At 39.6% G+C, this 25855-nt stretch overlaps 2 protein-coding genes and 1 long non-coding RNA gene across 10 annotated transcripts in view; 1 reads left to right on the top strand and 2 right to left on the bottom strand.

The window, feature by feature from the left end:
• Positions 1–6579, top strand: part of LOC124280189 — a 43804-nt gene extending 37225 nt beyond the window's left edge. The window contains exon 3 of the mRNA XM_046716087.1: positions 6372–6579. Within this exon, the coding sequence (XP_046572043.1) occupies positions 6372–6576 (205 nt within the window). The 3' untranslated portion in view covers positions 6577–6579. The remainder of the gene's footprint in view (positions 1–6371) is intronic.
• Positions 6580–13691: 7112 nt separating this feature from the next.
• Positions 13692–15400, bottom strand: LOC124280188. 8 transcript variants are annotated; one of them, XR_006899608.1, is made up of 4 exons: positions 15263–15400; positions 15049–15084; positions 14765–14943; positions 13692–14479 (listed from the first exon to the last, which is right to left on the bottom strand). It is a non-coding gene; the product is annotated as an uncharacterized LOC124280188 (long non-coding RNA). The 8 variants fall into 8 exon arrangements; XR_006899603.1 differs by having other exon boundaries at positions 15049–15262; positions 15299–15400; XR_006899601.1 differs by having other exon boundaries at positions 15049–15400.
• Positions 15401–17680: 2280 nt separating this feature from the next.
• LOC124280186 (caspase-3-like) lies at positions 17681–22842 on the bottom strand. Its single transcript, XM_046716085.1, has 2 exons — positions 21732–22842; positions 17681–18147 (listed from the first exon to the last, which is right to left on the bottom strand). Exons 1-2 carry the CDS (start codon positions 22770–22772, stop codon positions 17821–17823), a joined length of 1368 nt encoding a protein of 455 aa, XP_046572041.1. The 5' UTR covers positions 22773–22842; the 3' UTR covers positions 17681–17820.
• Between the last annotated feature and the right edge of the window lie 3013 nt (positions 22843–25855).

The raw sequence follows: 25855 nt of genomic DNA, 5'->3' as shown, positions 1-25855 counted from the left end.
CAGTTGTATTACCTGGTTCTTCAGGTGAGAAGGTACATATCGTCTGGTCACAGGTTCATCATCTACATCAGTGTTATAGTAGAGGAGGAGGTCCATAACTATATACCTCTTTAGTTGTAAATGGTTACCCAGTCAATTGTTAATTTGTTCTTTGATTCTCCAAATCTATTCCTCCTTTGCCTGTTCACCCACCGTATCAAACCCTGAAACCTGTTTGGGCTTAATCTGTCATGAGTTGAATTCGAACATATTGATTTCAAGGGCATTATCCTGAATACATCCCTATCATGTCCGTTTGTACAGTCACAGAACAACAAGTCAGCTAAAATATTCTCTGTGCCAGCAATATACTGAATAGTAACAGTTGTATACTACTGTTCGCACTGCCCCATCAGTTCCCATCACATATTCTGGATTATATAAATAATGGTTAAATGTTTGCAAAGCAAAAGGAGATGCATAGGCTTTCTTTTAAGGTGTTTCCCAGCGAGTTTTCCTCAGCTTGTGTGACAGGAAGTGTATGGGTTTTTCTGCCCCGTCCTTACTCACTTGGACTAAGAAGCACCTATGCATCTGTGCATGTTTGGGTCTGGATAGAACTACTGTTAGACTTTGCTTTAAAAAATCAAACTCCAATTGGCATTCATCTGCCCATGTGAACCTAGCATGCTTCTTTATCAATCTGACAATGGGCTCGACAATCTTGAGAGAACTACACATCCCTTCGAAACTGCATACTTCTTTGACAGAAGATGTGGTGGCGCTCAGGTCACAAATCGGTGAAGTTAAGCAGCGTCGAGATCGGAAAGTCCTTGGATGGGTGACCGTGTTTGGCAGCTTGACTCCTGAGAGTTTCTAGGACTTGAGTCCTGTCCCACAACGAAGCACTTGTGACACATGTGGTCTCACCTTAGGCAAGTGAGTTTGTTCAAAATTGTCCCTGTTCACCCAGCAGGAAAATGGGTACCCGGTGGAAAAAGTCATATGACTATAACCTTCTAGCGCCTAACAGGCAGCTTGGGTTATCCGGGGTAATAATGTGCTGTGCCTTGATTGTTAGCGCTATGAGCATACCTAGTGTGGAGTTTGGTGCTATATAAATGAACACATAATTCACATTATTATTAAGATGGGGCTCCCAAGGATTGAATCATTTCAACTTTATCCCCTTTAGGCTTGCTACCCTCCTGGGCCTCCTTTCACAAAGCACTAAGGTGATCGTAAGTCACGAAGGTAACCTTAGTGCAATGTTATAGAATGGGACTTAAGGTTAACCATAGTAAAGGTTGCTTCGTGAAAGAAGCCCCTGGTTGATTGCAAAACCCAAGTAATTGGTTTCTGTGTTTTTGAATATACATATTGAGAGTTTGAGCTCTTGGGTGATGTCTGATGTGATCAAATATCATCTGAATGTGTATCATATGGTCTCCTAAGCTTTTAGAGAATGTAAAGATGTCATCCAAATATACCTTTAGGTCTTCCAGGACAATATTCATGAGTTCCATAAATATGGATGGAGCATGTCAGAGACCAAAGGGCATCACACAGAACTCACATAATACCCTTTGACATGCAAAAGCCTCCTCCACCCTATCCTTCTCATCCAGCCCAACCTAACATCCAGAGATCCAAGTGCTTATAGTCACATAATTGTGGAAGGATGTCATCAATGAATGGCAAAGGGTATGAAATGGATCGGGTGATCTTATTCAACTACCGGAAGTCAACATAGAACCTTTAGCTACCATCTTTCTTATCCACTATAACAATTGGAGAAGCTCCAAAAAAGGGCTAGATCTCTGGAACAAGTTTGCGTCCAGCATATAATTTTTGCATTATGTACTACCTTCCGTTTCTTAAGTGGTGTTAGATACGACTTGATTTTTATAGGGAGGTGGTCACCAGTGTCAATGTTCATTGTTGCTGTATCTGTGTGGCCTAAGTAAACATCGTTAAGGGCAAACGATTCCACATTCCTACCTACGCCTGGATAGTCCTGAATCGTCTCTTAACGATAAAAGATTGGCATGTAATACATCCTCGAATTTCCATACTCCACAACCCCTGTTTTGTTTGTATTGTAAGTGTTATTTACTGGGACAACCCTGTCTTTGTTCAATCTGGCCAACGAATTCCCAACCATCAGTCCTTGGTCACACTTCAAATAGCCTTGCCAGGATGGTATGGCCCACGTTTGATCTTTGCTTGACAAAAGTTTTCACTTTGGAGCTTAATGTTCATGTCGCTTATCAACCAGGAGATTGACATAATGTGCATGTCTTCCTCCAATGGTGCATACTTTTTTCCCACTCAGTCTACATCGATCATAATACACTCAAGCATATTTCTGTAGCAACCAATCCCTTCCTAGAATAACATTCTTATTCATATTCCATACTATATAAACCAATGGATCATGGACATTCCTCTCATACCAGATGGGGTGTTTAAGCATCCTTGTACTTCAAACCCATATCCATTTACTGGTTGCTGTGAAACCTTCTTCCTACTAAGTTCATACATTCCTTTACGACTTTGAAGTACACGCATGTTTATGATTGAAACCTCTGAGCCAGAATCAATTAAACACCTGTACTGTTGTTTTCCTGTGAGTGAGTAAGTGAGTTATTATTTAACGTCACATCGGCAATATTTCAGCCATATCGTGACGAGACGTTTTCCTGTATTTGTGCCACATATACTAGGGTAACCTGACGAATAAATTGTGCATGTGGGTTTCTCTCTTTCATATCAGCTTCCTTTTGAGAAAGAGATTTGTGTTTAAGTTTCCTGTTTTTTCTGAACGACGAGACTGGCTTCTATATTACATGCATACGCCCAGTAACTTGTCCTTTATTTTGGATACTGAAACAACTTTTTCTGTTCATAATAAATGGAAAAAATGGTTACAGTTACATTTTTTACAAAACCTAATCTATTTCTGCTTTATTAAATGCAATCTAACCACCTCACCCATAGGACATTTTACTGATTGACTCCCCACTGATTTATGATGTCGGGTGACTGTCAACCCATTTCATTTAACTTGCTAACTTCTACTCTTGGAAGTAATTTTTGATCAACACACTGTCATTTCCAACTTGGGATAGACCAAACATGTCGGTGTTAATCTAGGACACGTTTGCTGTTGATGTGGAGGGGTTGAATACTGCAGCCATGGTGGGGACCAAAGGCAACGGGTTAATATTTGTGTTTTTTTTCTGCCAGTCTGGAGACTGACAGGGTCATGCCATTTCTGTGTTGTGGATGCGGACTATAAGCTGATTATTTTATGACCAGTAATTTTTCCTGTATGTGATAAATTGTTGAACGGACAAAGTGGTTTGTGTACAGCTTACTAAAACCACAGATACTAGAGATTAGCTTTATCGCTGTTTCGGCATGTTATGACCCAATAGTTTGGTTGTGTACCAAATGTGGTCACTTTCACTTTTGGTTTGATTCAATTAGGAAGCAAATATTTTGTTACAGACAGGTCCCATTGGCATTAATGAGTGACTTGGTATGCTCTTTGTCACCGATTCCGCCCGGATATTTTTAATAATCTTGCAATGTAACATATGTTATATTTGGGATTACACTTTCTTAGTAAAGTACAGATTCTAGTACTTTTGGGGTTGAGTCCCATCCGGGATTCGAACCCACACCCTCAGAGTCAGGCACCTAATCGCCAGCACACAAAGTCAGATGCCTAGACCGCTCAGCCACCACGGCTTCCACAAAATGGAAGTCGGACAACTGGTAGTCTAGACTGCGGACTTTGTGTACCCCTCTGATAAGTGTTAAATGGCACGGCTCCCACGGCCGAAAGCTATGAAATACACATTGCCATTTAAGAAAGTGATCAAATGTAACATATGTTATATTTGGGATTACACTTTCTTACATTTTTCCTAAAAACTTTCGATGAATTTACCATACAACTGTGAAGTAATAATAGAGGATGTTCACATCCTATGTAGTAGTTTGCAGGGTAGTTGTGATCCGGGACTGAAAAACATTGGTTTCCTGTTTATTCTCGCTTAGTGTCTTGTAACGTATTTCTGGATCACCCGGGGACCGCCTCCGTGGTGTAGTGGTAAGAGCGTCCGCCCGGAGAGCGGAAGGTCGCGGGTTCGATCCCCGACCGCGTCATACCAAAAGACGTTAAAATATGGTACTTGTTGGTCCCTGCCTGGCGCTCGGTATTAATGGGTACAACAAGTGACATTGAATGTTTATGCTTATATGTGTACCAGTCCCTTTGGTACCAGAAAATGTGGTACATACTGGAAATTTAACTCTTCCTTATTGCAAGGTAAAGAAGATGCTAATATGGTAAAAGTAACCATTTTGAAGACTAAGGCACAATATGCTGAAAGTAATTGCATATTACGAGACATCAAAAATATTCTTGACAATGAAATTTATTTTTAAGATTAACGGTCAGTTATTTTTCGATGTCTCATAGATCTAAATAAGAGGTAAATCTATATCTTATGCTTCTTACACACAAAAACGAGAAAGAGTTGAAAGGAGCTAGAATTCATTGACAAAATTGATGATGTTAAAAAATCTTCAAATATTGACTTCAAAAATGTTTAATAAAACAGTAGGGAACTAGAAGAAATAAGAAAAGTAAAGATGGCTGGTATTGCTGTACGATCAAGAGCTAGATGGATTATGGAGGGTGAAAAAGGTTTTTGTAATCTTTTTTCTTGTAATCTTGAATATAATAATTATGTCAGGAAAACGATGTCTCACTTAGAACTAAACGATGGCACTTTATTAGAATATCCCAAAAAATGTATTGCTGAGTCTGTCAGTTTTTTTTATATTTGTACCAGTCCAATACCATCTTTGATAGGAAATTCATTCAAATCAGTTGAAACTGAGGGATCGTCAAACATCTTGAAGAAGGTGAAAATGCAGATGTCCGAATCTGACATGTCTAGAAGCAAACATTGCGATTAAAATGATAGAATCAGTCTTTTCAACAGAAATGGAATGTACTACAAAACATGATTGAACTATTTTGGCCCATATATTAGCGTTCACCTCTGTTGCTATGTGTATGTCTTGATCGGTTGTCTTAACTGATCACCTGTTACTACCATTGTCAATGTTCACCTTGATATAAGTGCCGATTCATCAGCTAGAGGTGTTTCTGTTCAGATTCATACTGTATCGTACTTTGAATGTACTTTAATTATGTAACCCACTGAGTGTAATAAAGAAATGAAAAAACAAAAACCAAAAAGCAATAGGGTCACGGAGTGCTATGTATTCATACGTACTGTGAGACGAACTTAGGAACAATGCCGACCTGTCATTTGAACCCGTGAATCTGAATAACATGTTCTCAAAACTGTTACTGTTTTTTAAGGTAAATTAAAACATATTTCCATTGCCATGTTCTCAAAGCTGTTACTGGTTTTAAAGGTAAATTAAACCATATTTGCATTGCCATGTTCTCAAACTGTTACTGTATTTACAGGTAAATTAAAACATATTTGCATTGCCATGTTCTCAAAACTGTTATTGTTTTTAAAGGTAAATTAAACCATATTTCCATTGCCATGTTCTCAAAATTGTTACTGTTTTTAAAGGTAAATTAAAACATATTTCCATTGCCATGTTCTCAAAACTGTTATTGTTTTTTAAAGGTAAATTAAACCATATTTTCATTGCCATGTTCTCAAAATTGTTACTGTTTTTAAAGGTAAATTAAACCATATTTCCATTGCCATGTTCTCAAAGCTGTTACTGTTTTTTAAAGGTAAATTAAACCATATTTCCATTGCCATGTTCTCAAAGCTGTTACTGGTTTTAAAGGTAAATTAAACCATATTTGCATTGCCATGTTCTCAAAACTGTTACTGTATTTACAGGTAAATTAAAACATATTTCCATTGCCATGTTCTCAAAGCTGTTACTGGTTTTAAAGGTAAATTAACCAAATTTGCATTGCCATGTTCTCAAAACTGTTATTGTTTTTAAAGGTAAATTAAACCATATTTTCATTGCCATGTTCTCAAAGCTGTTACTGGTTTTAAAGGTAAATTAACCATATTTGCATTGCCATGTTCTCAAAACTGTTATTGTTTTTTAAAGGTAAATTAAACCATATTTCCATTGCCATGTTCTCAAAACTGTTACTGTTTTTAAAGGTAAAATAAACCATATTTTCACTGCTATATTCACAAAATTGTTACTTTTTTTTAAGGTAAATTAAAACATATTGTCATTACCATTTTCTCAAAACTGTTACTGTTTATTAAAGGTAAATAAAACATATTTCCATTGCCATGTTCTCAAAACTGTTACTGTTTATTAAAGGTAAATTAAACATATTTCTATTTGATTTGCAGCTGTTGCAGTCAGACGGAGGTAGCTTCCATCCGTAAACCTGCTCTACTTCCGTGTTCAGACGGAAATGTACTTCGGATACCCGTCAAGATGGCCTTGACCTGTCACTGCCGACCTTGTTCAATGTCAGTTCAACAGATAGACATTTTCGACCTTCGAAGGTTGTTGGCGTCAAGCTGGCCAAGCTCTTCTATATTCGGAGGCTGATGTTTGGAACAAATATCCGTTCATGGATCACACATGAAATGATTGATTTTGTGAACCATGTGTTTATTCACTAACACTATGTTATAATTATCAAACAGTGTACATTGTGTGTAGTAGCTGATATTATGGAAACGACGAAAAAGGTCCCTTTTTGACCGAAAGAAGACACACGGAACATTTTGAGATATTGGCAGGAAATCATTAGACGTGAATTGTACTCTTCTCACACGTTTTGAGCCAATCACAAAAGTATCGCCAAATTTGGCAAAGAATGACTGGTTTTCGATCTTCAAGTTCGTGACCAAGATGTGTTTATAACTAGTTCCTGGAAGCCTCTGACAACATATTGGCTCAACGTAAAATAGGTATTGGTGTATCTATAAAGGCAAATATGTAAAGGACGAACGTCAAATTATCACATATATGAATATATCAAAACGTAGTTTTGTCATTTCTTACATACTGGCCCTGATTTAACTGGATTACTGTTTAAAGCGGCGTTTGAAGTTTCAAAGCTGATCCTCACCATCTTGTCCACGCTGAACCGCTAAAGAGTATGTTTGAATTAGATATTGTGAGTTGATGTGTACGGCCTAAACGTCATAGACATATAACTATGTTTTCATATATAATCATGTGTTTCTTTGTGTGATAAAAGGTGGAAACATTTCTGAAAAAAATGGAAATTGTCCAAAATAGTCGTAGTATACCGTGGAATACTTGTTTACTAAAGCGTGTTATAAATGCTGAATTATAAGAAATGAATAGGTCGACTGTCAAGTTGTTCTGGTAGAAAAAAGCAATGGTTTGTCGATACGTCAGTGCGTCAAGGGATTGTAAACACTTAGTTATTCTAGCAATATACAGACACCATGTTATAATTCCAGCTCAATATCGTCATATCCTTGTTACAGTTGTGAACTTTACAGAGAATATTAGCGTGTTACATCACCGAATGGTGAAGAACTTTCTTACTTAAAAATTCTTAGTTACGAAAAACATACAAATTGTCCTGAATATTCAACATAATATCCTAAACTTCTAGAAGTGTAACTTGACAACTCAACATTATCTGATGTTAACTTAACAGAAAATCCTGAAACTAATTATATGCAGGATTTTGTCGTTTTAATTTCAGAGTGTGTCACACGAATTCATCGTTTTCAGTGGCACTAACAGGTATCCGTAGACTCGTACTGCTTTAATTGTAAACTGTGAGAAATGACAAGGACCCCGCCATGTCTCACATAGTCACGTGACATCTGTGTCCATGGAAACAGCAAAATATGTATTAACTATGGAAAATTATATTTTGTAATGTGAATATGTGACAACAATTTCTGTTATTCACACCATCAGCGAAGTGAAATATATATATTTGTACCTGGTTACGACTGAAATCCATTGATAATTTATCAAACTGTGATGCCCCACAAAATGGCGTGATATATGTTACCATGGAAACAGTATATTACTGAGTTATGGGGAAACACCGTTTGTTTCGGAGTAAATAGCATCAAAGTTAATTGAAATTAATAATATGTAGTTCTCCAATCAGATGATGGTCTAGCTAGCGAGACCTTGATATAACTGGAATCTTGTTAAAAGTGGTCTTAAACCACTTTCTAAAGAAAGTTTAGAATTTCAGATCCGGCATAGAGTTCCTGATAATATTTAGATGTTTATACTCGGAGTTGATGTTTACAAGTACATATATCGTTTGGAGACTCAACACAATTATGAACTTACATTAGACTAGAGACTAGATACCGTTAATCGAGGGCAACGTGGAGCCCCAGTCTGGTGCACGTGGTGTACAGATTTGATGAAATTGACAACTTTTCTTAGAATTGGTAGAGAAAGTTATCTGATATAATGATAGAAAGAAACTTTGTTCATTGAGGTACAAGCACAATTAAGGGTTTCAAATACACACTAAAGGTACACCTTAGGTAACGGAAGGTCTCATGAAGGTTGGTTTCAACATGTGTCATTTTCTGGGTCTTCAGGAATCATGCTCTCAGTGTTTCAACACAAGCAAGCATTGACCCAAGCTGATCGTGCAGGAGCTACAGATTATGGTAAAAACATTTTGTGTGTCGGAATTGCTTCTATTATAGCTCCTTGTGTAGACTAAATGTGAAAGAAGTCAAACACGCGCGACCAGTTAAACATGTCTTATAGTTTTCATGCCATTATCAAAAGTTCTCCAAAGCATAAATATTCGTCGTTTCCATTGGGTCGAGGAGGGACTCGTAGTTTGCCTGGTCCCACAATATATAGTTTGTGATGTATACAATGTTAGCAGGGTAATATAATCCGAATTACATGGAGACAATGTGTCAGTTGCACTCATGGTGTACATTACAATGTATCTACCAGAGCATGGGCTCCTGACTGTGGGCGGATTCACTCGCCTGAATGCTGAAGAATACTGTAATATTACAAACAATCAATTCTTGTGCAGTAATGAACGTGATTCTCAGCGAACTTGGTTACACGAAGAAAAGTAATTTGATGAATCTGTATTTCGACTTCTGTTTTTGGTTTTAATATGATGATCAAATATAGACAAAATCAGATCTTATGTGCAAATAGTTCTCACTGGATTAACTTTCCTTGCCAACATATAAAGGTGAAGGCCACGCGTTGACTGGAGGTCACGTCCCAAGTCAGTGTACATTTATTAATAAATATGTATAAACTGTTTGCTGATGACGATGTGTTTCTGTTTGATATTCTTCCAGATTCAGTCATTTATTCAGGGCATAAAATCAAACAGTATATACATATGATAAGAAACAGTGATAAGTATTTTCTCTGAAAACAACAGTTTAAATGACCATGGACGGTTTTGAAGTGGTGGATCCACGCAGAGTGAGTGAGTGAGTGAGTGAGTTTGGTTTTACGCCGCTTTTAGCAATATTCAAGCAATATCACGGCGGGGGACACCAGAAATGGGCTTCACACATTGTACCCATGTGAGGAATCGAACCCGGGTCTTCGGCGTGACGAGCGAGCGCCTTAACCACTAAGCTGCCCCACCGCCCGGATCCACGCAGAGCCTAGAGCTTACGTTCATCCATGACCACGTGGCTACAACTCACACAGCCACGTGACATGATTAAAACAGCACCACAGAAAGCAATAGGTTAACATTGACACGGAAAGCGAGAGGCTAAAATTCACACAGAAAGCGAGATGCAAAGGTTGACACAGAAAGCGAGAGGCAAAAAATTCACACAGAAAGCGAGAGAATAAAATTAACCCAGAAAACCAGAGCCTAAAATTCAGAAAGCGAGAGACTAACACAAAGCGATGCTAAAATTCGCAAAGAAAGAGAGGGGAAAATTTCACCCAGAAAACGAGAATCTAAACTACACCCAGAAAGCGAGAGGCGAAAATTCACCCAGAGAGCGAGAGGCAAAAATTCACACACAAAACGAGAGGCGAAACTTCACACATTGCCACATGGTACAAGTTGAAAGAGTAGCAAGCATTCACTCGGAACGATGTGGCAAACATGTACTCAGAACGATGTGGACAAACACAGACCTGGCTGAGTGCCTGTCACTCTACCCGGACACGGACTGGTTTTCATGCTTTCAGCCACCGGTTTTTCGCACAACGAAATGTGGAACTTTGTAAGAAACAATATTACGAATCGAGAAGCGTTTTGTCTGCTGTTTGGATAGAGAAAATTCTTGAGAGGGACGCATTTCCAGCAAACTGCCAGTCTAAGCCTGCTTTATTCATGTGCCGCAAATACAGGACGGCTAGGTCAAATTGTGTTTATTCTATTGATTACCTGTAATTACACAGAGACAGTGTCCCAGTTTCACAGTGAGCGTTAATTACGTCTAACTCCCACACTGGGAACAAGTCAACACAGCACACGTTTCCTTTAATATGTATCTTTGCTACATTAAGTCTGGTGGTAGAGCAACAATTGACTAAACTCATGAATATGCAAATGAGGTCACCGAGCAGGACATACAACGTCAAGGTCAATACACCAGCGAGACGCCACTGTTGGTTACAAAATGTTAGCGAGCTTTCCTGACTATGATCATATTTATATCGAGTGAGTGAGCGAGTGAGTTGAATTTAACGCCGCTTTGGATAGTATTCTTGCTATATTTCGGGGTGTCAGCTCAACATGGCTCGAAGGCACGAAGTGACGTTTACCATTTTCGTGAAACCTACAATCACAGACACGTTTCTTACAAACCTCGTAACATAATCAGATCAAAGCGGGATTTGAACCCACGATTACAGGTGTGGCACATTGTGGCGCCTTCGACGGCAATGCGAGTGAGTGAATTTAGTTTTACGCCGCTTTTAGCAATATTCCAGCAATGTCACGGCAGGGAACACCAGAAAATGGGCTTCACACATTGTACCCATGTGGGGAATCGAACCCGGGTCGTCATCGTGACGAGCGAACGCTTTAACCACAAGGCTACGCCACCGTGCCGACGACAATGCGAACCATTTCTGCATTGTAATAACTTTGAGCGAGTGAATTTAGTTTGACGCTGCTTTTAGCAATATTCCAGCATTTTCACGGCGGGGGACACCATAAATGTGCTTCACACATTACATGTACATCCATGTTTGGAATCGAACCCGGGTCTGCGGTGTGCCGAGCGAACGCTTAAACCACCAGGCTACCCAACTGCCTTTGAAGAAGAATCACATAGTAAAACGTTACATATGATCAATAGAGAGAGTGTATACATATGAAGATATTCTGTTCCTTACATATGATGTTAAAAATACTTTTTAGATAGGACGTAACAATACGTCTTACATGTGATGTTAAGAATGCGTCTTATTTGTAATGTTAACAAAATGTCTAACTTACGATGAAGGGATGTCTGGATTGTCTGCTCCGGTCCTGAATATATACAGACAACGACGGCATATAGCTGCAATACTATGGAAGCCAATTTAAATAATGAGACAGTGTACGTCTCCAAAAATGGGTACCAGATGGGATAAGTCATGTAACTATTAACCTTCTAGCGTCTCACAGGCAGCTTGGTTTTTCTGGGCCATTCCGTGGTAATAATAATCAGATTGTGTGTTAGCGCTTTGAGCATGTGCCTTGTACATGGAAAAGACGCATTATAAATTTGTAATTATTATTATTATCAATTTAAAAGATACATTTATCTACGTAGATTAAACTATACTTTCATCTACGTAGATAATACTACACATCTGTTTAGATGAAAGTATCGTACACGGTTATGAAAGTCTCTTCTATGAAGATGCAAGGAGCATGTACAAGATGAAAGTATCTTGGTTGGGTGAATTCAAAAGGTAGGTCGGATACTCTTAATGGAAAAGTCAGAAATAGTTCAGATTCAAAGTCATTGCATAATGGGTTTCATGTGACATATGTCCAGTATTGGTCGATATCAACAATCGATCACGCGTTCAGGCAGTTCATATCAACCAGACTCTGGGTGGTAGATTGTACGAGTGCTTCATATTCATGAGACCGAGGGTGTTCTTGGTAGAGATCCTGCCCGGAGACAGCCTCCGTTGTTTACTCAAAACCAAATGTTTTCCCACCATATGTGACACGCTCTCATGACAACACTGTAGTAGGTAGAGCGTCTTTCTCAAAAACGGTTTCTTTGGTGTTGTGGGTAGAGCGTATGTATGGAGACCACCTACGAGGTGTAGTGGGTAGATCGTGTATATGGAGCCTGCCTCCGTGGTGTAGTGGGTAGATCGTGTATATGGAGCCTGCCCCCGTGGTGTAGTGGGTAGATCGTGTATATGGAGCCTGCCTCCGTGGTGTAGTGGGTAGATCGTGTGTCCGGAGATCACCTCCGTGGTGTAATGGGTAGATCGTGTGTCCGGAGACCACTTCTGTGGTGTAGTGGGTAGATCGTGTGTCCGGAAACCACCTCTGTGGTGCAGTGGGTAGATCGTGTGTCCGGAAACCACCTTTCTGGTGTAGTGGGTAGATCGTGTGTCCGGAAACCACCTCTGTGGTGTAGTGGGTAGATCGTGTGTCCGGAAACCACCTCTGTGGTGTAGTGGGTAGAGCGTGTGCCCGGAGATTACTTCTGTGGTGTAGTGGGTAGATCGTGTGTCCGGAAACCACCACCGTGGTGTAGTGGGTAGATCGTGTATATGGAGACTGCCGGTCTGTGTGTCCGGAGATCACCTCTGTGGTGTAATAGGTGTGTGTGTGGTACCAACATACCAATAATCCTGACGAATCTTTGATTCAAACCCATGCCTTAGGTTCCCATTTCGAACATAAGACCCACCCAGTGGGTTCTTCGTCGACACATAAACACACGGTGTAAGCCAGGCAGTCACGCTAGACAGCTAAATGTAATCATTCATTCAACATTCAGTAAGAGGAATAATAGGTCAACAGCGCCTATTGTTATCCCAGATCAAGAATATCAGTCAGCACCTTCGTGGTCCAAGATCCCGTCAAATCATTCGTCCATGATCATGTCCCTGGTAGTATTAGTTTGAGTAGTATGACGCTCATATGACGACGTGCATGCGTGTGTATGTGTTTGTGCGGCTGCTTGTACTAGCCCAGACTGGTTTTATAGTGCTAGCCAACTGGGATACCATGCCGCAGTGAAGCATGAATACCCCACTCAGACACATTATACTGACTCCGAGCCGACCAGTCCTTGTTGTACCCATTAATGCCGAGCGCCAGGAAGGGACCAACAAGTACCATATTTTAACGTCTTTTGGTATGACGCCATCGGGGATCTAACCCGCGACCTTCCGCTCTCCGGGCGGACGCTCTAACCACTACACCAAGGAGGCGGTCAGTAGTAGTAGTAGTAGTAGTAGTAGTAGTAGTAGTAGTAGTAGTAGTAGTAGTAGTAGTAGTAGTAGTAGTAGTAGTAGTAGTAGTAGTAGTAGTAGTAGTAAGAGGTCTCTGAATGGCATTTAGATGAGATACATATAAGGAAGTGAGTAGTAGTAGTAGTAGTAGTAGTAGTAGTGGTGTTGTTGTTGTTGTTGTTGTTGTAGTTGTAGCCTCTCAATAAGAGAGCATTTAAAACATACATACTTTCAGTTTCACACATATATGAACAAGGCAAATATTACTTTGATATATATATATATGTTTACTATGAACTAACAATTGTGAAATAACTCAGATCTATGACAATCATCAGACTAGATGCAGCAGTGTAAATGCAAATAGTTTTACAAGTAAAGCGACAGATCATTGTGATGCCTTTTTGGCGAGAATCACGCAACCAAAACGAAGCGAACATAAAATATATCTAGTTAGTAAACGATCAGATCTGTGGATTGTTCTTATTACCAAATCCTAGCACAAGGAAAGGCAGGGTAGACATGCTGGAACCATCACAGAACAATGTGACCGAAGGTAACTGAATCCAGATCTATAGCTATAGTATGTACATGTATGTAGTGTTACCATTACACTACCATCAAACGGCGTGCATAGTGTCATTTTCACGTCAACACATTCAGGTTATGACATCATCACATTACCCAAAGATTAAGTGTACAGTGGCATCATTACACCATACCGTCATTATTGCATTACCTCCAAATTCAGTATATATTGTCATTATTGCATTACCTCCAAAATCAGTATATAATGTCATTATTGCATGACCTCCAAATTCAGTATATAATGTCATTAATGCATTACCTCCAAATTCAGTATATAATGTCATTATTGTATTACCTCCAAATTCAGTATATAATGTCATTAATGTATTACCTCCAAATTCAGTATATAATGTCATTATTGCATTACCTCCAAATTCAGTATATAATGTCATTAGTGTATTACCTCCAAATTCAGTATATAATGTCATTATTGTATTACCTCCAAATTCAGTATATAATGTTATTATTGCATTACCTCCAAAATCAGTATATAATGTCAAAAATCATTAATGTATTATCAGTATATATGTCATTATTGCATGACCTCCAAATTCAGTATATAATGTCATTAATGTATTACCTCCAAATTCAGTATATAATATCATTAGTGTATTACCTCCAAATTCAGTATATAATGTCATTAGTGTATTACCTCCAAATTCAGTATATAATGTCATTAGTGTATTACCTCCAAATTCAGTATATAATGTCATTAGTGTATTACCTCCAAATTCAGTATATAATATCATTAGTGTATTACCTCCAAATTCAGTATATAATGTCATTATTGCATGACCTCCAAATTCAGTATATAATGTCATTAATGTATTACCCCAAATTCAGTATATAATGTCATTATTGCATTACCTCCAAATTCAGTATATAATATCATTAGTGTATTACCTCCAAATTCAGTATATAATGTCATTAGTGTATTACCTCCAAATTCAGTATAAAATGTCATTAGTGTATTACCCCCAAATTCAGTATATAATGTCATCAGTGCCTCACCTCCAAATTCAATTGATGACATTATTGCATGACCTCCAAATTCAGTATATGATGTCGTTATTGCATTACCTCCAAATCCACAGGTAATGTCATTATTACACCACCTCCAAGTTCAGTATTTAATGGCATTGTGACATTACCTCCAGATTCAGTTTATAATGTCTCATTATTGCATTATATCCAAATTCAGTTCATGTCATCATTGCACTGTCTTCAAATTCAGTTTATAGTGACATTATCGCATTACCTCCAAATTCAGTATATAATTTCATTATTGCATTACCTCCAAATTCAGTGTAAACGACATCATAAGATTCTGACAATATGTAGTGTAAAACATGTAATTATTACACTAAAGCTAAACTTAGTATATAATATCATGGTTTTATCATCCAAAACTGTGTTCCACGGGAGATATCGCTTGTGTGAGATCAAACGATATCTCCTAGGAGATATCGTTTTGACAGTAGATTTTTTGTACAATGCCCTGACAATGCTATGAAGTCATCAACTTGATGACGTCACAATGCTATGACATCGCTGCACTGCAAGTCTAATGACAGTACCATGTTCAGAGACGTACATTTTTCATTGAAAACTAATGAAGAGTGATTTTGGATGATAAATAGAATCTCACCCTCGTGTCTTCTGATATCAAATATATCAACACTCGTTGATAAAAGTAAAAATATCCTCGGCAAGCCTCGGATATTTGTACTTTATCAACTCGTGTTGATAATATTGATATCAGAAGACACTTGGGTGAGATTCTCTATATATCACCACAAAATCTGGTATTAATGACGACATGTATAGTCCTATATAATCCAGCATACAAAGTAAACTGCCGGGCAAAAGGAAGTGTATACATCCATGTTTGACTGTTGCCAAAACGAAAAATAAATAAGTCATTCGACCGTGATGAATCTGATACATGTATCATAGGCGATATGACATGCATAATGACTATCTCAAAATAGATGACGTGGACATGACGTCACGGGGACGGGGGTCAGCATTTCACAGTACACAGTAACAGGTAGAGTGTGAATTTGGTATACAAGGGGGATACTAAACGCCGTTCCGTGTAATACCAATTTTATCAAACGAGTCAATGATTTGGTATCAAACGAGCGAAAGCATACAATGTGATGACTCTCACATCAATTTTCCGCTAGTCAAGCAAGGTCTTATCCATTGTGACAGAGGCATTATCATTGTGACGTCATAACTGTAACTATTATGACGTCATATGTCTGGCGGTATTACACTAGTGTAATATTGACGTAAAAATATTACACTGCATTATAGCTAAAATACATGGAATTATCATGAAACGGCCCTCCCATTATCAGCGGGCCGCTGCAAATGATATTGGACCGCTCAACCTTAGCGACGGGCCACTATCAGTTCTGTTGTCAAGTGACGTCATAGTGGGCGCGTGGGGTTACGGTTCATTCGACATTGGCTTTGGACTGGCAGATATTCTGGGTCAAACAATCTAAAGGAACCCGAATTCCCGCTTTAAATAGCGGTAATATTGGCTTTCTTGCTGGTGCTAATCTCAACAATTGCACTATTAACGTTGTTGTTGGACCAAAACCGAACACTGACATAGTTTGACATGTTGCAGGCTATGGTCTTGTCAAAGGCCAAGTTCGAATATCGTCACTTTCTGTTGTGACGTCACTTGAATTGTTCGATGACGTAATTGCATTCGGGCAGTCAACCCCGTCAGAAGTTGGTTTTGAGTAAACTTACAGTCAAATTCCTTCAAATTGTTTCCTTTTTCTTTTCGACACAAATTCCATGAATTTTAGCAATAATAACGGTAATGCTCATTTTGAGGGCATGCCCTCAAAATAGCATTACCCTTATAGTATCTTCCACGGGCGAGTAATAACGTATATGCTTCCTTTTGCCAGGCAGGGAATATATACTACAACAATCATGGATATAGAATCTGTACAGGGTTACGAAATCAAACGCATACTGTCTAATTCCTTATAATCAGGATAAATCTGAGTATATTGCCGCTGTTTATCTACACTAATGGTAAGTAAATACATGAAATCTAGTGTATTGTGACCAAGTGACTGGAGAGAAATACGAATATTGGTCCGCAGCAACCACTGTTTGGCATAAGATCAGTGGTCAGGTTTGTTGACTTTGTTGACTGAAAGTCAATTGTTTCCAGCTGAGTTGATCGATGTTCATTATGTCAATCACCTGATTGTCTGTAGTGGTTGTCCATGACATAATCAGGTCTAACAACAGTTGTATCAGTTGCTTAAAAAAGTCAATATCGTCAAAGTTGTGCCCCTTGTCCGAGCAAGGCTCTGCTATTCGTAGGTTGGAATCGATGATTCGATTCAGTTATGATCAATAGTCTGTTAGTACCATGATTTGTGTACTCGTGGTTTTAGCCTAGATGTCAAATACTTTTTCCTTTTCTCTCACGTTAAGCTCAGGCTGAGAAATACAGTATTCTGTTGGCCTCGAACTTCAGCTCTTTACAAATTCCTGTATGCGATCTTCAGTGACGAATGGACTGGACCCAATTGCCAGTTTAGGCATATCCATGGGTTCGAATCCCGATCCCTAATTATGTCTGAAGATTTTTCCGAACTATATCCGTGCCATTGGGTTTTTATCCCATGGGCACGCAGTGAATGTCTACGTGCATTACGTCGAGATTCGTTTCCGCCAACTTTCTCTTGTAACATATAACGCTCCCACTCAGTGATATAAACGAGATATACTGTTTCACACAGCAATAAACTAAACTTCATGACGATGTGAACTTCAATGGAGAATGACAGCTTTTCGCAAGGTGGACCTGAGACAGGGCACCTGTTTGTAGCCATTGAAGTCTTTCCGGGAAACCCTGTTGCACACCTTTATAGCAATCTCCATCATGGTCCAACCAGAGCTGCCTTTGATCGTTGCGATGAGCTCCTGCATGAAGTGAGATCCTTCCACGATGTTGCGGAGGGCCACGTACCCGGGACACGTTGACATCATCAGCAGAAAGTCTGCCTCGTCGGGGATGATTTCCACACGTCGAGGCCTTGGGACGACATCAGGGACGTCTGTCTCCAACCCCTTCATAAACTTGTCACCCTGGCATGCCTGTGGAAGAGAAGCCACGTCATAGAGAGACCAAGTCATAAAGACTGACACTTCATGTAGACAGACACGTCATAGAGACGAACACGTCATGTAGACAGACACGTCATAGAGACGGACACTTCATGTAGACAGACACATCATAGACACAGACACTTCATTTAGACAGACACATCATAGACACAGACACTTCATTTAGACAGACACGCCACAGAGATAGACACTTCATGTAGACAGACACATCATAGACACAGACACTTCATTTAGACAGACACGCCACAGAGATAGACACATCATGTAGACAGACACATTATAGAGACTGACACTTCATGTAGACAGACACATCATAGACACAGACACGCCACAGAGATAGACACATCATGTAGACAGACACGCCACAGAGATAGACACATCATGTAGACAGACACATCATAGACACAGACACTTCATTTAGACAGACACATCATAGACACAGACACTTCATTTAGACAGACACGCCACAGAGATAGACACTTCATGTAGACAGACACATTATAGAGACTGACACTTCATGTAGACAGACACGTCATAGACACAGACACGCCACAGAGATAGACACATCATGTAGACAGACACGCCACAGAGATAGACACATCATGTAGACAGACACATCATAGACACAGACACTTCATTTAGACAGACACATCATAGACACAGACACTTCATTTAGACAGACACGCCACAGAGATAGACACTTCATTTAGACAGACACGTCATAGAGACTGACACTTCATGTAGACACACACATCATAGACACAGACACTTTATTTAGACAGACACGCCACAGAGATAGACACATCATGTAGACAGACACATTATAGAGACTGACACTTCATGTAGACAGACACATCATAGACACAGACACTTTATTTAGACAGACACGCCACAGAGATAGACACATCATGTAGACAGACACGCCACAGAGATAGACATTTCATTTAGACAGACACGTCATAGAGACTGACACTTCATGTAGCCATACACATCATAGACACAGACACTTCATTTAGACAGACACATCATAGGCACATACACTTCATTTAGATAGACACATCTATTAATAACTGACGAATATTACAAACTACATTAGCTTACCTATTGTTGCAATACGTGGCACTGTCAATATCATTTATCGATATTCAGACAATAGAGGCATATCAACATTATATTTTATAATCTGGAACACCAGATGTTGCCATCCTTAATATTTATGTCCTAAACAACGATTGTTATAGAAATATAAACGTCAGAGCTAGTGTCTCTATTATCCAACGAAACAGATTGCATTGGGCGTCAATTACATGAATGGATAAATGGAAATCAGATCACGTTGACAAAGAGTATTGATATCTGGGTAGGTTTCTGCACACAGAATGGACATATGGGATTTGTTTCTTCTATATAGTGTGTCTGTGTATGCTGGAAGGGAATGAGTACAACGTATACCCAACATATGTACAAGTATACACATGCGCTAGGAAACATACCATAATTCATAAGATTATGGCCATGTACGAAATTAGATGTAAATACAGTTGTCTCTCAGTATTAAACAAACAGCAAAGGGACATATATCATTTGACAAGTATCATTACAATTTCTGTAAGGTAAGCGTCATAACCGTTTTCTCCTCATGACTATTTGGATGCAGTCGTTCGATTTCGGGGGCAGTTGGTTTAAAGTCCATGGTCAGGTTCTTCTTGGCCATTTGATAGATATTTCATAGGCGGACTTAACATATCAGTGGCAATGGGGTTTAACTTCTTCCCAAAAGGTGACCTGATGGCGATACACGGAGTTCAAGGATATATCATGTGACAATTTTCCTCTTAGAAATAGATTTTGTAAATACAGGAAGATATTACAGTTTTATGATACGGGTAAACAGCGCATATATAAGTATGTCATTTACCGTCTCAATCAATTGGCCATAAGGAATAAGCACGCTGATTTGTACTACCGTCATCCTGTAGATTATAGATGACGTAGAGACACAGACGTTTACGGGGGTCAAATGTACATTTCAGTAGGATATTGTACAATTACAGTCAACCAACAGTGTTGAAGTAGAGTGTTGATTGTTGATATACATAGAGGATACTAAACGCCGGTTCCGTGTAATACCATTAGAATCTATTATCAAACGAGTTAATGATTTGGTATCAAACGAGTAATAACATACAATGTGATGATCTCTCACACTCAATTTTGACCGCGAGTCAACTACAAAAGGTCTATCATCCATTGTCGATATTATTATCCATATCTTCCTGATATTAGTGATTAGCGCCAAAATGCTAAGGTCGTAGAATGGTGTGAGAATTATTAAGTTCATGATGAAGAACAATGATGCTTTAGAGCAAACTGTAACACCATATATGCTACTTTTATGTTGCATGGGCCTACAAATATGGTACAAACTGGTACAAACATAATATGTGTTAGATCGATTTCCAAGCTTGTGATTGGCTACTCCATGGTAATGACCTAGGGTGAGATTATGAGACCAGTTTCGTGATTAAAATAGATCGATAAGTTACTCGTACTTCCGTCAAAACGCAAACCTGCTACTCAGCCAAACACCTTTACACAAATCTCTTATTTTCGTGATTGTAATTGTAAATAGCGTTAGTGGCAGTTTTATTGGCTCTGCGAAAAGGAGAAAGCTGTTTGGAAGAAGAGTAGTTCCCCATCGATAGCGAACGTAAGTTCAACAATGTCACATTCAAGCACACGGGTTACACTTAACTACAGTCACTCAATATCTTTTGGGGGAGCATTGAACGTAACTAAATACTACTTTCCAATTGTGTTTACAGGTGTTCACGTTATCCTGCTCTCTGGGTGATAAATGCGCGTGGATAAACACCTTCAAGGTCAAAGGTCAGGGTAATTTTCATCAAATTTGTAGCGTATTGAATATTATTTATTGAATTGAAGTAAAATGAGTTCAGAGCTCAAGGTCAAACGAACAATGTCATACGAAACGATGGGGCCGTCGCCATGGCAACTAGGAGTTTCAATGACATTGTAAATGTATCAAAGATACATTCTGCTGTATACATACGTTTTAGGCATTACTTGTGTAACATGCAACTCAATTGTTTACAAACAAGGACATGAAAATTGTTTAAAGGTCAAGGTCAAGGTCACATGAACATGCTTGATAATTTCCTAACAAGTCGAACGTTTAGCCCAGCATTTCAATACAACTTATAACGTACTTACAGATTGTACTTTTATAATCTCGTGTTCGTGCTTGAACTATGGTAGTTCAGGGCAAAACTGTACTATATTAGACTTTACATGAGGGAAGAGCGAACTGTATTTCTAAAATATTTACAATTACATAATGCCAAATAAAATGGTGGCCGAGAGGGGACAACGCTTTCTCGCCTTCAATTACGACCCCGAGAGCAACAAAGCGATGTCCCAGCTCGGCCAAAATAAAATAACCCGCAAATATCCAGGACACACAGGCAACTTCTGATTGTGAGACAGGTGGAATATTCTGACAGCTACAACACAAACAAACAAACAAACATTACCTGTATGAAGAAGAGCTTGGGTTTGCCAGCCAGGGAGGGACAGTTGCGTGCCTGGAAGGGGTAGGTGAGGGAGGAGATGGCGATGTCGCGGCAGTTGACCCCGTACACTGAACCGTGGTTGTTCTCGGAGCCATGGGACAAAATACAACACACAAAACAGCTATATTGCGAATGATCCTCAGTGTAGGCGCTCACATGCGACTGCCGCAGCATCTCCGTGTCGGTGAGGTTGTCCTTCTGCTGCACATGGAATCCTATCTCTAGGAACAGATCGCGCAGCCGTTTGGCATCGGTGTCCGTGCCGTGTCGAGTGGCTAGTCTTTGGTCCGGAGGGAGGTCGGTCCGGTCAAAATCTCTGTTGTTGATTATCAGACAAAGGCCTTTGATTTTGGTGTTCATTTTATATGTTGACATATCCCGACATAACTTGGTCTTTGTTGGCGGTGAGTCGCAATCCACGTCAGGTCTGCTGACGTCATGGCCCGTTCCTCCTTCTGGAAAAGCATCAAAGACGGCGATGCTGAACAAACGCTCTACATTAAACCCCGTCTCCGCAGACACAACGACGTGTTTGATACGTCCGTGTTTCGAATCAACCTCCTCGACGTCAAACACACCCCTTTCGGCATCGGCAACGTCTACGTCTGCTCTGTTACCAACCAGGAACACCTTCGCCCTTGGTGCCTTGAATTTGATTGTTCTGGAAAATTTGTTCTTGATGGCTTCCCGAGAACATTCATCTGTAGCGTCGTAGAGCTTGAGGACGATGTCAGCGTTACGAAGAAGACGACTAAACAAAAGACGTATTTTGGGCCCGCGAACCTCGAAAATATTCATCTCCGCCGTTGTCCACGGAGCGGTCACTCTTTTCGCCCAAGTTGATGAATCCCCCATGGCCATTGTCTTCAGCTTCTTGTCGGCAGTAAACCTCCTGATGAGGGTCGACTTGCCTACAGAAGCACCCATCACTACAATCTTAATCCCCTTCCTTTGTCCATCCTCTATCTTAGAGTAACCGGCCCGACTAGGTTTCCCGCCCATTCTGAAGAAGGAGTTATGACAGAGCAATGGCGATTTATCGTCAGTACGGTTGCATTCTGTCGCTGGCAGAAGATTGTGTGTGCGTGTGCATGCCGACTTTCAACTTCACATCCTCTCCTCCTGAAATAAACGACAGCTTATCGTATGTGGGATTACTTCCGGGTCAACATAGCACATCGACGTATCTCCCACACACATCAACATATCTCCTACACACATCAACATGTCTCCCACACACATCAACACATCTCCCACACACATCAACATATCACCCACACACATCAACATATCAACATATCTCCTACACACATCAACATATCTCCTACACACATCAACATATCTCCTACACACATCAACATATCTCCTACACACATCAACATATCTCCTACACACATCAACATATCTCCACACACATCAACATATCATCCTACACACATCAACATATCTCCTACACACATCACATCATATATCTCCTACACACATCAACATATCTCCTCCTACACACATCAACATATCTCCTACACACATCAACATATCTCCTACACACATCAACATATCTCCTACACACATCAACATATCTCCTACACACATCAACATATCTCCTACACACATCAACATATCTCCACACACACATCAATATATCTACCATCAACATACACATATCTCCTATCACATCAACATATCTCTACACACATCAACATATCTCCACACACATCAACATATCTCCTACACACATCAACATATCTCCTACACACATCAACATATCTCCTACACACATCAACATATCTCCTACACACATCAACATATCTCCTACACACATCCTACACATCAACATATCTCCTACACACATCAACATATCTCCTCCTACACACATCAACATATCCTCACACTACACACATCAACATATCTCCTACACACATCAACATATCTCCTACACACATCAACATATCTCCTACACACATCATCACATATCATATCTCCTACACACATCAACATATCTCCTACACACATCAACATATCTCCTACACACATCAACATATCATATCTCCCACACACATCAACATATCATATACATACACACAACATCAACATATCTCCTCATCAACATACACACATCAACATATCTCCTACACACATCAACATATCTCCTACACACACATCAACATATATCTCCTACACACATCAACATATCTCCTACACACATCAACATATATCTACACACATCAACATATCTCCTACACACATCAACATATCTCCACACACAACATATCACATATCTCAACATATCTCCTACACACATCAACATATCTCCTACACACATCAACATCACACATCAACATATCTACACACACATCAACATATCTCCTACACACACACACACAACATATCTCTACACACATCAACATATCCTACACACATCAACATATCTCCTACACACATCAACATATCTCCCACACACATCAACATATCTCCTACACACACATCAACATATCTCCACACACACATCAACATATCTCCTACACACATCAACATATATCTCCTACACACATCAACATATCTCCCATCACATATCTCCCACACACAACATATCTATCTCCCTGCCACACATCAACATATCTCTCCTACACACATCAACATATCTCCCACACACATCAACATATCTCCTACACACACATCAACATATCTCCTACACACATCAACATATCTCCTACACACATCAACATATCTCCTACACACATCAACATATCTCCTACACACATCAACATATCTCCTACACACATCAACATATCTCCTACACACATCAACATATCTCCTACACACATCAACATATCTCCTACACACATCAACATATCTCCTACACACATCAACATATCTCCTACACACATCAACATATCTCCTACACACATCAACATATCTCCTACACACATCAACATATCTCCTACACACATCAACATATCTCCTACACACATCAACATATCTCCTACACACATCATATCTCCTCCCACACACATCAACATATCTCCTACACACATCAACATATCTCCTACACACATCAACATATCTCCTACACACATCAACATATCTCCTACACACATCAACATATCTCCCACACACATCAACATATCTCTATACACACATCAACATATCTCCTACACACACATCAACATATCTCCTACACACATCAACATATCTCCTACACACATCAACATATCTCCTACACACATATCTCTCCTACACACATCAACATATCTCCTACACACATCAACATATCTCCTACACACATCAACATATCTCCCACACACATCAACATATCTCCTACACACATCAACATATCTCCTACACACACATCAACATATCTTACACACACATCTCCACACACATATCCTACACACATCAACATATCTCCTACACACATCAACATATCTCCTACACACATCAACATATCTCCTACACACATCAACATATCTCCTACACACATCAACATATCTCCTACACACATCAACATATCTCCTACACACATCAACATATCTCCTACACACATCAACATATCTCCTACACACATCAACATATCTCCTACACACACATCAACATATCTCCTACACACATCAACATATCTCCTGCTACACACATCAACATATCTCCTACACACATCAACATATCTCCTATCCGACTGTAATTAACTTACTGATCAAGGTACTATCAGACATCAGTTTCCTGCATCATCTGCGTGTTTGATGGAAACTGAACAAACATAACACGTCTAACCCTTTAACTACAACATGACGTCTTCAAACCAGGGGTTAAGGGGGCTGGTGGCCTCCCCATATTACTTGTCTTGAGATCTTCCAGACAGAGCTTTTGACAACAGTCCTTGGACCACATTATTTCCTTTCCGCCAAGCCTTTCTGCAATGCTAAAGCACTAAGTGAAGCAAGTCTAGATTTCCTCAGGTTCAGGGCCCCGTTTCACGAAGCTATCGTAGCGCTACGATTGTCATAAGTCTATGTTACAGGGCCTTGATTGTCGAAGCTCTCTTAGTGCTAAGATAGTCGTAAGTCCCATACATTAACTATAACTTACGA

Source organism: Haliotis rubra, unplaced genomic scaffold (genome assembly GCF_003918875.1).
Source record: "Haliotis rubra isolate DU_JTF1 unplaced genomic scaffold, ASM391887v1 Scf261, whole genome shotgun sequence".
Classification (NCBI taxonomy): domain Eukaryota; kingdom Metazoa; phylum Mollusca; class Gastropoda; order Lepetellida; family Haliotidae; genus Haliotis; species Haliotis rubra.
The sequence above is the reverse complement of the archived record's forward strand: the minus strand, read 5'-3'. Positions and strand labels throughout refer to the sequence as shown.

Coding starts and splice junctions, on each gene's coding strand:
- LOC124280186 (XM_046716085.1), bottom strand. CDS start 22,772: ATGGGCGGGAAACCTAGTCGGGCCGGTTACTCTAAGATAGAGGATGGA. Junction 18,148..21,731: donor CCAAGCTCTTCTTCATACAG/GTAATGTTTGTT, acceptor TCTCTTCCACAG/GCATGCCAGGGTGACAAGTT.